Source organism: Penicillium lagena (assembly GCF_028827675.1).
Source record: "Penicillium lagena strain IBT 129212 chromosome Unknown utg000002l_segment0_segment0, whole genome shotgun sequence".
Lineage (NCBI taxonomy): Eukaryota > Fungi > Ascomycota > Eurotiomycetes > Eurotiales > Aspergillaceae > Penicillium > Penicillium lagena.
This window is the reverse complement of record NW_026623223.1, coordinates 1,081,345-1,097,370: the sequence shown is the minus strand read 5'-3', so window position 1 is coordinate 1,097,370 and position 16,026 is coordinate 1,081,345. Positions and strand designations below refer to the sequence as shown.

At 52.6% G+C, this 16,026-nt stretch overlaps 5 protein-coding genes across 5 annotated transcripts; 3 read left to right on the top strand and 2 right to left on the bottom strand.

The window, feature by feature from the left end:
• Positions 1-14: 14 nt before the first annotated feature.
• On the top strand, positions 15-579 carry N7510_003191 (single-stranded DNA-binding protein; the record flags this gene model as incomplete). The annotated part of the gene is made up of 3 exons (XM_056975118.1): positions 15-304; positions 364-452; positions 518-579. 3 exons carry the CDS (start codon positions 15-17, stop codon positions 577-579), a joined length of 441 nt encoding a protein of 146 aa, XP_056835074.1.
• A 1,326-nt stretch (positions 580-1,905) lies between these two features.
• Positions 1,906-3,442, bottom strand: N7510_003190 (pheromone receptor; the record flags this gene model as incomplete). The annotated part of the gene is made up of 3 exons (XM_056975117.1): positions 1,906-2,254; positions 2,307-2,823; positions 2,878-3,442. 3 exons carry the CDS (start codon positions 3,440-3,442, stop codon positions 1,906-1,908), a joined length of 1,431 nt encoding a protein of 476 aa, XP_056835073.1.
• A 995-nt stretch (positions 3,443-4,437) lies between these two features.
• On the top strand, positions 4,438-5,865 carry N7510_003189 (uncharacterized protein; the record flags this gene model as incomplete). The annotated part of the gene is made up of 1 exon (XM_056975116.1): positions 4,438-5,865. One exon carries the CDS (start codon positions 4,438-4,440, stop codon positions 5,863-5,865), a length of 1,428 nt encoding a protein of 475 aa, XP_056835072.1.
• Positions 5,866-11,671: 5,806 nt separating this feature from the next.
• On the top strand, positions 11,672-12,363 carry N7510_003188 (uncharacterized protein; the record flags this gene model as incomplete). The annotated part of the gene is made up of 2 exons (XM_056975115.1): positions 11,672-12,018; positions 12,090-12,363. 2 exons carry the CDS (start codon positions 11,672-11,674, stop codon positions 12,361-12,363), a joined length of 621 nt encoding a protein of 206 aa, XP_056835071.1.
• Positions 12,364-12,747: 384 nt separating this feature from the next.
• On the bottom strand, positions 12,748-16,002 carry N7510_003187 (phosphatase family protein; the record flags this gene model as incomplete). The annotated part of the gene is made up of 1 exon (XM_056975114.1): positions 12,748-16,002. The coding sequence occupies one exon, from the start codon at positions 16,000-16,002 to the stop codon at positions 12,748-12,750; it is 3,255 nt and encodes a 1,084-aa protein (XP_056835070.1).
• Between the last annotated feature and the right edge of the window lie 24 nt (positions 16,003-16,026).

The following is a 16,026-nucleotide window of genomic DNA, read 5'->3' as shown; positions in this document are numbered from 1 at the left end:
AATTACCACACCCAATGTCCGCCTTCGCCTCCTCTCTGCGCCCGTCCCTGCGCCTGGCCGCCACGGCCCAGCCCACGCGCACCTTCAGCTCCTCGTCTTCGCGCTCCGTCGCCAAGATGATCCTCACTGGCCGCCTGGCTGCCGAGCCCGAGCTGCAGGCCACTTCGACCGGTCAGGACGTCATCAAATACGCTCTCGCCACATCGTACGGCCCCAAAGAAAACCGCCACACAAGCTGGTTCCGCGTCTCGAGCTTCGTCCCGGAGGGCGCGCAACGGGAGTACCTCCTCGGTCTGCAGAAGGGGTATGGGTCTTGTGATGTCACGGATAAATAAGGTGGATTGCTAACAGTTTATATTTCAGAACTCTGGTCTACGTCGAGGGTGATGCAAGCATGCGCCAATGGGAAGACGCCGAGGGCAAGAAGCAATCCAGCCTCAGCATTGTGCAGCGTATGTGTCCCTGCTTGACCTCAAAATATATTTTTAAATTTCGTTGCTGATATGACCTTAACTAGGCTCACTCGAGGTCCTCAAACGCCCAGCTAGCGCTTACGAGAACGAGAGCGATTCCCACTGAACGGGCGTGGTACAGTTTTAGATCTGTCGCTGGTTGACGAATGTTTCTTTCATGACCTGGATAATGGCGCTTGGAAGTAGGGCGGCTGTCTGTTGGTTATGCCGGGTCTTCGAATTATGATGAGTGACTGATTCTCCGATCTCCTCTCATGTTGCTTTTGTGATTATATTGTAATTGTATACCCTGAATACACTTCCGTTCCCACTAGGGGATGTAAATTCGGCCTATGAGCTGTCAAATCATACTTGTAGCACGATTAGTTTTTCTCCTATTAATGTTATTATCATCGACAAAGTAAGCGATATCTAACTACCGGCCCAAGGGGTTCATACTTACCGTGTGGGGGTGTTGAGCTTCGTCCGGGCCTCCGAGTCATGTGAGTAGTTCTTCTAGTCGCCCGGGGCCAAAGCTTTCTTGCCCTTTTCTTCCTTGGTTACGATCCTTGACTTCTAGCTTCTCTACACCTCTTAAAATCCAATGGAAGAAAGCGAGTCTCCCTCTGGTGAGCTGACTTCTCGCCCGTGAGTATCGCGCCAACGAACAAGACTGCTACTAGTATGTCAGCGATGCCGTCAGCGGAAACAAAAGGCGGGACTACGAGTTTATTGCGAAAAAGGCAGAAACTGAGCCTGTGAATAGTGCGATAATAAGCTGCCGAGCTATGGTGAGTGCGCTAGTGCGTGCCCTGTCTGAGCAAGGATCGACTGGCATCCGCAGCGGATGCGAGGACGCGACAACTGCCTCGCGGGTAGGAACTATCATTGGAGTCATAGATATATCGCACTAATTGTCGGAAATAGCTGTATTGAAAACCCTGAGGCGAAGACCAGGGCTCTAGAGCAAGCGATTTCGGAAGCTGCCTCAGCCGCTCCACAGGTAAGCCTGGATAGCAACCAGCAGACCGAATTCCGGAATGAGCAAGACGAAAATGAAGATCACCATGACGTGGCAGACGATATTGGATCCGAGAATGATTTTCTATCGTCAAAGCCATGGCGGAGGCCAGTCCTTTGTGCGGTCATTCTATGCAGACTTGTTTGCCAACGAGGCCATGGGTTTGACTATGGAAGGTGGCACAATGAGGATTTCACCAACTTAAATGCTCAACGGTTGCGTGATAAGACCTGTTGTGTGTGTAAAGTGTATACTAGAGATCGAACGAAGCGCGAGCTTTTCCAGTCTTATTTTGAGCAAGAATTCGAAACTATTAAACATCATGTACAGCCGAACTATGATCGAGCAAAACCATTAAAAAAAAGCGCGGATGGAGAATAGAAAGGACACATCGACCACAGTTCCACGAGAAAATAAAAACCAGATGATACTTCAAACCTGCACCTCGCTCTGCTGGCTGATCACCTGCTTGACACGAATAAAGTTTTTTCTCTCAGGCAAAATCAAGCCAGGAGTGAACTCGCCACTCTCATAATTCTCGCTCGTTCCCGCCCAGGCGTTGGTACAGATTGTTTGAGACGGGGCTGAGAGGTCATCCAGAAGCACGTCTCCGTCCTGGCTGGGGGGTGGGGGGTAGCGGCGGAAGGACCTGAAGGGAGATTGGAACCATGGAGCCTTGCGGGTGGTTACACTGAGAGAAGGGTGCGCTGTAGAAAAGCGGTTAGTTTTCTCGGTATCGTTGTAGGTACTGGTGGATGCGAGGGTAGAGTTCCATTGGTTTCTAAGAGCTGTCAGTGAAGAATCCGTATATGGGTGTTCGACTGTCTGCTTACCGTGCAGCTGAGGCTTTGCGCCCCTTGAATATCAACTTGGCACGGCTGCTTATGGAACCGACAAGAGTTGTAGAGGAGGAGGCGTTGGCAGGTGGTGCAGTGCCCTGGGAATCGGTCGGGCCAGCGACGCTGGAGAAGCAGTAACCCAGTCCCAGGAACCGGGCGAATCTGCGGTAGATGCGAGTTGCGTCGCGGCCGAAGCCAAAGAAAACAAAGATCAAAAAGCCCGATCCGATAGGGCTCCATCGGTCAAAGAATACCTGGCCGTATGCGGGCACCTTGATGATCTTGTACCATGCTGGGCCGTGAAGGTTATCCCAGGAGTAAGGATGCCAGGGCAGTCCAAGGGTAATGTCGTAGTAAAGCACATATCCCTGGACAGGAAGAATGGCTGCCAGCATAGTCAGGGCAAGGAAGAAAAGGCGCAAGAAGCGAGATTTGTTCAGGTTGCTGTTGTAAGACTGCAGAATGACGCCGAAGTCACTGCGGTACCTGTGAAGCCGAATGATCACCAGGCCTGTAGATGATGAGTTAGATTAGGAGTATGAAGCAAGATAAGGAGATCCCTTACAGCAGTAATAAGCGGCAATCAGACAAATAATAGGCGGCCAGATGTAGGCCAGCAAAAGGCTCATATAGCTGGTATCGTAGTTGTTCACACATCCCGAGATGGAGTAGAGCAGATACCGGCTCTCCTGGTACACGATGTGGGTGATCATTGCAATGGCTGGAGTAATCACACAGAACAGAAGATCCACGGAGCGATTGCGCCAACGCTGAGTCTTGCTAGGCACTAAGGTTGCTCGGTCGGTATCCATGACAATAGCCAGGCCGCGGAACATGCCTACCAGGGTTCCGGGCACGGCAATATAGCCGGCGACATAAACCTTGACTTCAATATCACACAGCCCAGTACCGTCCCACCACTCATCCACATTGTCTCTCGGCCAGAGGAATGCATTGATGATGTTGAAGAGATTGAGCACGATGGACCAGCAGACGAGGCAGGTGGTGGGGAAGTTGCGGTTCTTTGCATGCAGAATGAGAGGGGTAATACAGAGACCGATGATGACGAAGGAAAGAAGGGGGAGGACCACCGCCGTCGGATAGAGCTTCATGTCCGATGGATCCTCCATGGCGGCACAGGTGTTATGTCAAAGTTGAAGTTCAACAGAAGGCGAGTTGGTCACTTGAGATACTCAACTAGTCACTCTGGAGAAACGAGAGTAAAGAAATGACCGGCTAAGAAGAGCAAGGATGCGAACCATCTTCTCTCGCTGGAGGAGGTCGTATATCAAGTTGGAGTCGGGGACGCTCGTGAATCAGGGCTTATTGATTTTTATTGAGAAGCGTGGGAATAACCACGCGGATGATTCACAGTAAAGTCCAACCTGCCGGAGCTGAATCAAGACATTACTGCGGACCCAAAAAGGGCGCTGAACAGTCTGGTGTTTCGAGCTGGTCGATGTCGATGTCGGAGTCACTCTCCCACGACTGTTGCAGAGATACCGCACCACATCCCCGACACGCCTTGCGACCGACGGAACTTGCCCATTGAAATACTGGCATGTTGCTCTATCCGACGCGCGAATAAAGGGAAAGCGATGCACAGACCGGGGGCCTATTGAGGCTGGAGCTGGCTGGCCGGACGGAGCCAACCGCATTGGGGACTCAATAGAGCTTGATGTCTCCCCGGCCCATGGCCACCCTCGTTGTGTCACCGCAGGAGCCGGATTGGCAATTTCTGTTGATTCAGACTGCAAGCCGTCATGAACCGGTCCGGAGCTGCGTAATTCCTACCGGCAAGGCGTGGTCGTCCATGGCCGGTTGTATTGGTTTTTAGGACTGCTCATGGGAATCGGCTCCATTCCCGGTCTTTCGGTCTCAATGGAGGCGGCATCTAGTACGGTCGAACAAATCCGAACAAAGAAATCATAATCAAGCTGTCACGCCGCTTGCTGACAAGTGGGCCAACCATGTAGTCAACTCATAAGCTATTGGACACCTTGGGCCGAGGCCACCACCGAACAGGAAAACCATCGTGAAGATCCACGATACCTCGCATGAACATGGGTTGTTGCCGCCACCCCAGGAGTTCGTCATCATTATCATTATCATTCTCCTCCTCACCATGCCTTCGGTGTCCCCCGTCCAGACGCTGCGTCGCCGCGCGACTCCCTTGCGCACCGCAACAGTCGAAGGCTGGGTTCAGCGCCGCAACTCCACTCTCTCCGACTCGATATCCGAAGCGCGCCACTCTATCCGCTCCTCCACCGACTCCTTGTTTCTGCCGCGCGTGCCCCGGGATTCCGAAGGCCATGTATCGACCGAAGAGTCACATTGGCATTCGGCTCCGCTGGGATTGGCCCTCCTGCCCGCCATCGCGGGGGTTTTCTTTAAGGAAGGGAGCGCGTTTGTGACCGACGTCACCCTGCTGGTTTTGGCGGCCATTTTCCTCAACTGGTCCGTTCGACTGCCGTGGGATTGGTATCGCTCGGCGCAGGGAGTTCGACGAGAGGAGGGTGTATTCGAGTCTGCTGCTGATAATCCCATCGAATCGGAAGCGGATGAGCCCGACGCGACAGACGGGCACAATGATGTCCCGCAGACGCATCCATCGACCAGCGCAGCAGCCACTCAAGAGCTGCAAATCCACGAGCTCGCGGCGCTGGCATCCTGCTTCATATTTCCTGTCATTGGGACATGGCTGTTGCATGGCATCCGGTCCAGCCTCTCCCGACCATCAGAGGGCCTGGTCTCGAATTACAACCTGACGATCTTCCTGCTGGCATCGGAAATCCGACCTGTTGCACATCTACTGAGGCTAGTACAATCGCGAACCCTCCACCTGCAGCGCATCGTGGCACCCTCGGGGGCGAACGAGATCATCGATCCCGCCAAAGTCCAAGATATCTCCACGCGCCTCGACGAGCTCGAAGCCCACGTCGCCGAGGCAGCCGCCGCACGTCTGGCTGCCTCCCCTGGATCCAATGAAGAGGGTGCGCTCTCGCCGCATGAACCTGCAAATAATGGCCTGGCGTTGGTAGCTCAGGCCGTCGCCGAAGCACGACGATCAATGCAACCGGAGATCGAAGCTCTGAACCGCGCTGTCCGACGCTACGAGAAACGCACAGCGATCACAACTCATCAAACCGATACCCGTCTGCAGCACCTTGAAGGTCAAACGCGCGACGCTCTCGCCCTCGCCGCTGCAGCGCAGCGCTCCGCTGCGGACCACCGTCAAAACTACGCGTTTACGCTGATCAACTGGGCCTGCGCATGCATTGTTATCCCCACCCAGCTGGCTTTGTCGATCCTTAGCCTCCCCAGTCGTGCGGCATCGCACTGTCTCCTCGCCGCTCAACGTTTGTTGCGTCGCCGTCCTGCTCCGCGGCCTCGGTCGAAGCGTGGGAAAGGAAAAGCTGCTATGGGGTCAATTGATTCTCGAGTACGCGCACACTCGCCTCCGCCATCGCGTGTGCCGGCTGTTGCGCCACTCTCGCGGCAGCAGGAATATCCCCAGGGTTCTGCACGGAGCACTCCGGCGAAGCCGATCTAAACCTGATGAAATTTCTTGATGTGAAATGCTCGCCTCTGTTTTATTTTCTTTTACTTTTTGCTGGATATTAACGGGTCTTTGGGTTGGAACTGGAGGAGTTTGTATACGGATACCTAAGCTTGGACATGGGATATTTCTCAGTTTTACGTTTACCTCGCTATTTGGATGTCCGGCACACCAATTAATATGACGAGGACCGGTTCATTGACCTCACAAAATCCCGTGCTAAGCTTTCTTCAGCTGTCCAGATCGGGGAAGATCTCCGATGCTGATATATACAGCCAAGTGCAAAACTAGCTTCACCATTCTCACTCTCCTCTTGATTCTGGGCCTCACTGCCAAGACTGTAACCCAGCGGCTGAGTGCCGATTAGTTGAGTATGATATATACTCATTTTTCCAGTCGTAACTTGCAATTCCATACAATATAGAGAACCTTTTAGATCTAGTCTCTAACTGAGCGACCTGGAACTGCGGCAAACTATAACGGAGTAGACAGTACAGTATGGGATATGGAACCTGATGGAACTTAATGGCACATTCCACCGACACTGTAGAGCCATATAAATTACCTTCATCTCCCAGGCCTTTCTTCCAACAAGAGGTTAAAAAATAGAGGAAGGATCGAAAATTGGAATCATTGACGCCCTCTATAAATGAAATCCTATAAAAGAAACCCGCCCCGATGCGTGCCCTAGCGCTAGTAAATTGCCATGAAACGCGGAACAGCCAGGCCGAGAGTCAGGAGGCAGCCATAGTGTATTGTAGCCGTTCAGCTTTATCCACTGCCCTTGCTCGATGAATACCCCCACGGTCCTATGGGTTAATTTAATTTCACTCCGGGACTGAAAATCAAGGGCGCCCAGGTTGGTCATTAGATATGAACCATCCTGAGCAAAGTCAAGGTAATTGATGGGTCCGCCAACCTCGAGTGTCTGCTGCAAGGCGCCCGTCGCCACGTCCCAGAGGCGCACAGTCTGATCCACAGAGCCGGACGCCAGCAGCCGACCGTCTGACGTGAAGGCCACTGACTGAACCGGATATAAATGGCCCTCTAGAGTCTGTTGCAGCGCACCTGTCGCTAAGTCCCAGAGGCGCACCTTCCTGTCCCTAGAAGCAGATGCTAGCAACCGGCCGCCGGGCGAGAAGGCCATCGACTGAACCGAACCTGAATGACCTTCGAGAGTCTGCTGCAGCACGCCTGTCGCCACGTTCCAGAGGCGCATAGTCATATCCACAGAGCCGGATGCCAGTACCCGGCCGTCCGGCGAGAAGGCCACCGAGTCAGCCCAATCTAAATGGCCCAAGAGAGTCTGCTGTAGCACGCCTGTCGCCACGTCCCAGAGGCGCACAGTTTTATCATTAGAGCCAGACGCTAGAAGCCGGCCGTCAGGAGAGAAGGCCATCGACTGAACTGAATCTGAATGGCCCTCGAGGATCTGCTGTACCACACCTGTGGCCGAGTCCCAGAGACGTACAGTCTGATCCCCAGAGCCAGACGTTAGCAGCCGGCCATCGGGCGAGAAGGCTACCGACTCAACTGAACGAGCCCAATGTGAATGGCCCTCGAGAGTCTGCTGCAGAGCGAATGTCGTCGCGTCCCAGAGACGCACAGTCATATCATCGGAGCCAGACGCCAGCAGTCGGCCGTCCGGCGAGAAGGCCACTGAGTGAACCCATCGTGAATGGCCCTCGAGAGTCTGCTGCAGCGCGCCCGTCGCCACGTCCCAGAGACGCACAGTCTTATCCGCAGAGCCAGACGCCAACAGCAGGCCGTCGGGCGAGAATGTCACTGAGTGAACCCAATGTGAATGGCCCTCGAGAATCTGCTCCAGCGCGCCTGTCGCCACGTCCCAGAGACGCACAGTCATATCATCGGAGCCAGACGCCAGCAGCCGGCCGTCTGGCGAGAAGGCCACTGAGTGAACCCATTGTGAATGGCCCTCGAGAGTCTGCTGCAGCGCGCCTGTCGCCACGTCCCAGAGACGCACAGTCATATCATCGGAGCCAGACGCCAACAGCAGGCCGTCGGGCGAGAATGTCACTGAGTGAACCCAATGTGAATGGCCCTCGAGAATCTGCTCCAGCGCGCCTGTCGCCACGTCCCAGAGACGCACAGTCATATCATCGGAGCCGGATGCCAGCAGTCGGCCGTCCGGCGAGAAGGCCACCGACTCAACTGAACTTGAATGGCCTTCGAGCGTCTGCTGCAGCACACCTGTGGCCGAGTCCCAGAGACGTACAGTCTCATCCCCAGAGCCAGATGCCAGTAGCCGGCTGTCCGGCGAGAAGGCCACTGACTGAACCAGACCTAAATAGCCCTCAAGTGCCTGTTGTAGGGCGCCTGTGGCCGAGTCCCAGAGGCGTATAGTCTTATCTGTAGAGCCGGAGACCAGCATCCGGCTGTCCGGCGAAAAGGCCACCGACTGCACCGGACCTAAATGACCCTCAAGTGCCTGTAATTCTGCGCTCCAACCTTCCTCAACTTGTGGTAGCTGGCAAATCCAAGTAGGAAGCTCTGCTTTGAACTCTCTACGGATTACTGATATTTGGGGAGCAAATATAAGTCCTGCGCAGTAAAGCTGAAGAGGTGCCTCATCGGCTATCTGACGATTCTTAAGAATAAAGCGCTTTGCATCTTGAAGAAAGTCAGATATTGTGGATTGTTGGTCGCCCTATATCTGTTAGTGTATGTCGTATGACTATTTACGGAACTCACTGGTATAATCATCTGGAGAAGATTAAGCATCCCTACCACTTCCGATACAAGACCGAGTAGGCTCATTGCTTCCACCCAGTGCAGAAAATGCTCCTGCAGGAACAATAGAATAAGCTGAATCTCAGGGGATGAGATTTCACTTTGTTCGAGATGGTATATCCAGTAGCGACAGGAGTATTCGAGTTCTGGTGGTACATAGTGGCGGAGAGATTGAGGATCGACGTCTGCTCTATGTGTGCCAGGGCTTTCTAAATTACAGATATTTTTCTGTAGACGACTTCGCATAGTCTCGAGACAATGAAGAGCAATTTCCTTATGGGTTTTGGACTCGTCCACTCGGAATTTGCCGCAAGATTGGACCAAAAAGTCTCGAAAAGACAAATGTAGAATCCTCACAGGCATATCTCGGTTAGCGGGAATACTTAGCACAGACTGAAATGAATCCAGACGATTGCTAATTAGCCCTGGCTCGATACTGAGAAATCGAGAGTATGTATTGATTGAAAACGGAACGGCGAGGAGAATAAGAACCCCAATGATTTTCTGGAACTCTTGCATGAGCTGCTCCTTCTCTAACTCATCGCTTTCTTGATCATCAAGGAGTCGCGTGAGGATTGGTAGATACGTCTTCTCCATTTTCGTTGCATATCGAGCTTGGTCCTGAAGCAGCTCTGCAAGGCGTCTTTTGGGTTCCCATTTCGAGTCTCCGATGTATCGACATACGGTAGCGGCAGAAATGAACAATGGGACTGACATTGTAACTAGATCCTGGATAACGTCATCGCTAGGCCAGTCTTCGGAAATCTTTCTATCGGATCTGATCTTCGTGAATCGGTCTATCAAAAATAAACGTATGTCGTGTTCTGTCACTTTGTCAGAGATCTCATGAAGCGCTAGATCCTGATGGTCACGATCTGCGATCTCTGAGAAGCCAAGACGAATCGGTAGTTCTGGTCTGCTAGTCAAGAATACCCGTAGGCGAACCGTGTTTACCTTCTGTAGAAGAGGTAGTAGACGGACGATATTTCGAACATCTGGATCATGTTCACATTCATCCAAAGCGTCGATCACGATCACGATCACAGCGGTTTGAGTTCGCCGGCCGGGTCCGTCAAGATCGAGAAGCGGTTGAAGGAGTAGTTTTGTAAACTGCTCACTAAGCGATTTTGAAGCAATTTCAGGGTCGTTCTGGAGGGCATTTTGCACACTGGAGCCCAACTCAGAAATCCTTAGTACTAATTGCCTTGTGAGTGTTGGAAAAAATTTCTTAGCGTTTCCTCGGTCCCCTTCACCCCTCTTGAAGAAAAAGCTCGCCCCAAGATGGTTGGTATCCTTGAACGCCTTTGCCACCGTCCGAGATATTGTGGATTTTCCTGTTCCAGCCATTCCATTTAACCAGAAGATGATCTTTTGGTTCGGCGATGCTGCCCATTCCATTATCTGCTGGAGGAGCTTGGTCCTTGTGCCCTGAAGACAGTTGACTTCATCTCGATCGGAGAATGAGTCAAACTCGGCCTCTGTCGCAATTTCTATTTTCCCAAGGTCCATATGCTGATAAATGCGGTCTGTATTCTGAGCAACGTTGATAATCAGGGATCTGTCTAGTGATGAGCCAATTATACCGAGCCATAACATGATGCTTGATAACATACGTCTGATCCACCTGTAAAGATAAGAGGAATGCCGATTTATACCTCTCAAGATTCCGAACAACGCTCTCCACTTCTGTGCGTTTCAAGGGCCATTTCAAGGCTCGAAATCCCACTTTTCTCATGAGGTTGTTTCCCTTTCCGGGATCAAGTTCCGCCTTCAAGGCTCGGAGATCGGAGAGGCAATCATTGATGTTACTGCCTAGTCGTGACGAGGTAGGTAGGGCATTCTCGTTATTTTTTTGAAGAAATCTCTGGAGGTCTTGAACCGTCCCTTGGAGACCTGTAACCGCTTGTTGTAAAGTGACGATTTGCTCCCGTGCATCTTTAACCTCTTGAATATAGCCTCCGCAAATCTTCGCAAGGCTCCCCGCGAGTTGAATGACCGCGATAACGCTCGCTACGGATGAAAGTCCATCCATCTCGAAGAATGAATACCATCAACACTGTATTTGGTATAAGCAGGTCCGACAGTGACGATGTTGCGGATGTTAGATTTGGCGCTGTAGTCCAGCGTGTTTCTGGCGGAAGATAAAGGGGGTAGATTAGGCGCCAGAAGCGGGGCTGTCTATCGTGCCTAGGAGTTTAGACAGGGGGGAGAGGTGGAGGTGGGGAGAGAACTCTCGCATCAGGTGGAGGTGGTATCGCCTAGGAACGGAGACGCCAATAGAGCAAGAGAGTGTGCATTGGAAGAAAAGGCGAGAATTGGCCTGACAATTAACATCTGCGCCAAGAGACCAACTAAAAGAGCTTAGTAGCTAGCTGGTGAATAGAAGGTGGAGTATTTATCTGCCTTTTGCAGACTTCTACCCTCGAGTGGAAACTGGTTGACGGTCGGCTCGACTGTCGGCCCGAACCGACCCAGATCCATCCCGTTGCCCTGCGCCTCGAGCCCCATCCTTAACTTCTTTGCCGGCCCTCCAAGGACTATAATGGCACCCCGACTTGCACGCTCTCAGCTTATGATGATACGTGATATCATCAATAGTAATTCGCTGACTACTTCTCAGATGGTCCAAGCGGCTGGCTGCAGTAAACGTTCGATCATAACCGTCCGTACCAACCTCTGAATGTTTGGCGACGTCCGAGCCACCCCTAATCTCTGGTGGCCGTCCGCTTGTGATCACACCCCCCATGCTTGACATATATGTAAGGCCCTGTTATGGCGAATTGAACGCATTCCTATGCGACAACCCATGGCCATATGAAGCAGAGTGTTCATAACGTAGTGTACAAAGGCCCATTTGAGTGTACCCATTTCTCAAGCTAGTGTCTTGGCGGTAGGACCCAAAATTAAGAGAAGAGTATGAAACGGTGAAGCTTGTTCGGCACTTGGCTGTACGCGTAGGCATTCCTGACGTCTATTCCCAACAACCCAGCCACCAGCTTTCTGTCCCACCCTCGAGCACTTTTATTGTCCCGACCCTAGTGTAGTTACCATGAACTCAGTCCTGAGCCCTTTACTCGGTGACCGTCAGACCGGGACTACCCCTACGCCACTACTCGAGGAGAACGAGCCCCTCATTCCGCGGTGGAGACGATCCGCCCGCAACTTTCTAGCTGGACGATGGGGCCATTTTCTCGTGCTGGGCCTGGTCACCGTCGATGTGTGCTGTACCTTTACGGATTTTCTGATCCAGTTACATGTCTGCGAGTTGAAGCATCGGTATGCGCGTGTGGACCGTGGCTGGGGCATCGCGGAGGATGTCCTCAGTATCGCCAGCCTGGTGATTTCGTGTCTGTTCATGGTCGAGTTGCTTATTTCGGTGTTTAGTTTTGGGAAGGGGTAAGTCGTGTCCTTGAAGCCCGGTTTCTCTCTGTTCCGGTCTGTACGTTCTTACTGACAACATGAACCAGATACTTCTCATCCAAATTCCACATCTTCGACTCCCTGGTCATCATCGTTGCCTTCATAATCGAAGTCTTCCTGCAGGGCCTAGTCGAGGAAGTCGGCTCGCTGGTCATCATTTTGCGTCTGTGGCGCGTGTTCCAGATCATCGAGGAGCTACAGTCTGCCAATGAAGACACGCTGGAAGAGTACGAAAATGATATTGAACAGCTTCGACAGGAGAACAACCTGCTTCGGCGGAGGTTGAACTTGGAATCTGATGGAAGAGCAGACGTGGAGTGAGGACAGCCCAGCCGATTTTGTCAATATTGGTCCTTTTCACTTCTCTGTCATGTTTACAGCCATCACTAGAAACATAGGAATCGATCATGCTGAAGGCGTGATATACAGATTGGAGTTGACTATATGCGTGAGATATAAGCTGTGGATGAGCATGATTGTACATGGTTTTACATGAAACGGCTCCCAGAAGAGCTCTTCAGTTTGGAAATAAGGAAATAAGGAAATAAAGGAACTTGTTTCTTTGACCACCATTTGAATCTAATGCCGAGTATGCACATGAGTTGAACAAAATATACATGCATGGCGACCAGGATCAACAAGTCTATACCAAACGAACAGCATCATGATCCGGCGTGCGAAGATACCTCCAAAAGTGCCTCGGAATCAAGAACGGCCACCTGACGGTCCCCGGTCATCCACACCGATCATCTTCAGGAATGGCTCGATGATAGTTCGTTTCCGTTGTTCGGATGCACGACGCTCCTTCTCCTTCGCCGGGGTCGGTGCGGCCGCAGAGATAAGCACGCGAGCAAAGATTGATGCCAGTGCCGACTCGACGGCTTGTCGGTGAGCCATGGCCGGACCATTGCTGTTTGTCGCGGAGTCCGAGCCGGTAGACGACGAGGCTGATGAGCGTGCTTTCCGGCGGAAACTGCCTGCGGATATGAATGCGGCGGCGGAGGCCGGGGCTGGCGGCTGTGACGGCTGTGGATTACCAGCAGAGGATTGACTTTTGGAGTTTGTAGATTCCGCAGTTGACTCTTGTGAGCTGGTATGTTTCTTCTTATCCTTGAAAGATGGAGGGGTCGGTACAAGGCTGGTGGTGGATGGCACAGGCGCTACTTCGTTGGCGATACGAGCGAGCATGAAGGTGACGAAAGTGAAAGAAACGCTGTGTGCAGGCGAATGGGCGAGGTTCTCAAGGACCCATGCCTGGGACTCCTCCCAAGATCGAGGCGGGGCTTTGGACTTCTCCCGCTCAACAATCTGCCTATCAATATCTTGCCACATAGATGCCGTGACAATGCCGTCGCTCAGAGAGTTGATGAAGGTCAGGAGAGTTTCTGAGAGAATCTCCAAACGATGCAGGGAGGAAATCTCGGGACCAAAGACAGCTGTGAGCGCTTTGTTGGTGTCCAGCGCCTCGCGGACCAAAGCAGACAGTGGTGCACGTTCGTACGGATCCTGCAGAGTCCAAGTATCAGGCTGGAAGGGCCATGCTGTCCCATTCGGTTCTATCATCCACGGCGGGCGATCCTCGTCAGAGTCGCCATTTGTCATGCTCCACTCGGCTACTGCACGTTCGACCAGCTCCGAAATGCTCTCTGTCAAGTGGAAGAGTTCCCGAGGCGCTGATAATCGCACTTCGGCTTCCTTGGTTGATTGGTGAGAAGGCCCCGTGGAGTCAAGGCTGCGAGCACCGCTTTCGGGCATGCGAGTCAATTCCTCCACACTACAGCCAAAACAAGTGGGAAGCCAATGCCCAGCCACGGAGATAAAATGGTCACGGCCATTGTCCACATGCAGAACGAGGATCTCTTCCAGTTTTACTTTCCGCGCGTTGAGAAGGCGCACCAGGCTGATGTCACGAACATGTGCGGTGAGATCAACATTAGCAACCTCGCCAGGGAGCAAGGTATGGCTCGCGGTCGATGAGGCAGTGGCTTGTTCCTTGGTCGGCTTCTGTGCTGGCTTGTCAATGTGAATATCCAGCCATGAGGTCATCTTGGATTGGACATCTGCGCCGGAATCGGGTCGCTCGGCAAACGAGAAGGTCGCCGAGGCACCGCTAGTGTTGGCAATAGTCAATGATCGCTGAGACGGCACATCGAAGGCGACATCGCCAAAATCCACGGCATTCGGATCTGCTTCCGTGCGCTGCTCATCCCGGTGAGTATCGACGACAACAGTAAGGCCTGGGCGGTTTTCATTCTCGGCCTTGTCCAATTCACGGACCACCTCTTGATGAATTTTGGCCTTCAGTTGAGGATTGACGGCATCGAAGGTCAATGTAAAAGTAGCATCCAGGGGCTTATGGTCTGATGACAAGATGCCCTGGTGCGATACATACTGGTGCAATTGAATTGGATCCTCGGTGGGGTCCTGCGACGTGAGAGAGGCAGCGTCATCGGCATTATCTTCCTCCGATGCATACTCATCCGGGCTTATCGCACCATCAACATCGGGGTCATAATCAAAAAGAACATTGTCGTCAGCAACTGCTTTGTCCAATCCACTGGCTTGCATCTCTTCGTCTCTTTTCCGAGCCTCTTCGGCTTCGCGGTCGAGTCGTTCATGCTTCTGCTTATCTCGTTGCGTTCGAAACAGAATCCGATCACACCAGCTAGGAGCACGCTGCTTCTCACTCGTGTCAAACAGGGCTACACTTCCAACATCGTATTTGTAGGTCGGCAAGAATGTAATTTCACCTTCACGCCAGCCGTTGTGGAAGCTCGTCCCTTTACGCTGCATCGCCATGAGCTCATCGTGCGCAAGGAGGGATGATATCGTCGTTTGGAGAGATGCTGGGTCGTTGCGGGGATCAATTTCCTCGTCCGTCACAGGCTCAGTCCTCTCATTCTCACCGTGGGGGGACGGAGGCAGTTCCTGTTCTGGTGTGGCCTCAGATAATGAGGAGGAACTTGAGGACCGTCGAGACTGATTGTGTTCTTTGCGTTTCTCTTGAAGCGCAGTGTCGAACGCATTGACGGTGTGCCGAGCCAGAGCCTGCCGTATCGCATCGCGGGGAATGTCATCCAGTCGGTAGTTGAGGTCACCAAACCAAAAGGTAAAATCCTCCGGGCCAATTACGTGGGAGGCGTCGTTTTGCAGCCCCCGTTCGGACTCCATGGGTTCGAATTTGACGCGCGCAGTGATCTGAGAGGCATCCCAGTTGCGCCGCTCCAGGCTGCCTTTATCTGTACCAGCAGCCAAATGGCAGTTGACAAAGACCAAGCTCGTAGTCTCGCCAAGAACCAGGCGAGTTGCAACCGCCCCTTTGTTACCCATATACCCCATGAGCCCTGTGCCGACGTGCGTGCTGCTGACGGATGAAACACTCTCGGCAATAGCCGGTGAGGCATAAATAATGAGCAGCAGGCCAACCAGCTGGATATCAGAGACAAGTTGATATCCTGGGGGCAGCGCCTTGTGGACTGATTCTTTCCATCGGTTCGAAGGTCCCGGATCGACATATGGACGCAGTGTCTCAGTGGGCGAGGAGACATCGACAACCTCTTGAAGCCCTAGAACATAAAGGTCGATCTCTTCCGGGCTGTATTGAAACGGGGTCGGGCCATCCTTATTTTCAAGGCCAGTGGTAGACATGCTACCATCCGTCGATCGATATTTTTGCCGGTCATTAGAGTGCTTTTCTCCCGAAAGCTTCTGCGAAACTCCTCGACCTTGTACAAACCATTTCTCTACATCTTTCTCCGTGTTAGAGAGAGCGGCCACGTTCCATGTGCCAATCTTGATCCTAATACTTCGCCGCCTGGTATATTCCGCCTTTCTGGCCTTGAGTGCGCGGGTCAAAGACGAGAGGTCGAGTCCAGGGGTTTTGATTTCTTCCGCTTCCTCGGATGAATGGTCTTGGGAGACTGACGTGGGCGGCGAGGGTTGCGGTACGCTGGAAGCCATTTTGTATAGAAGGACGGTCTCAAG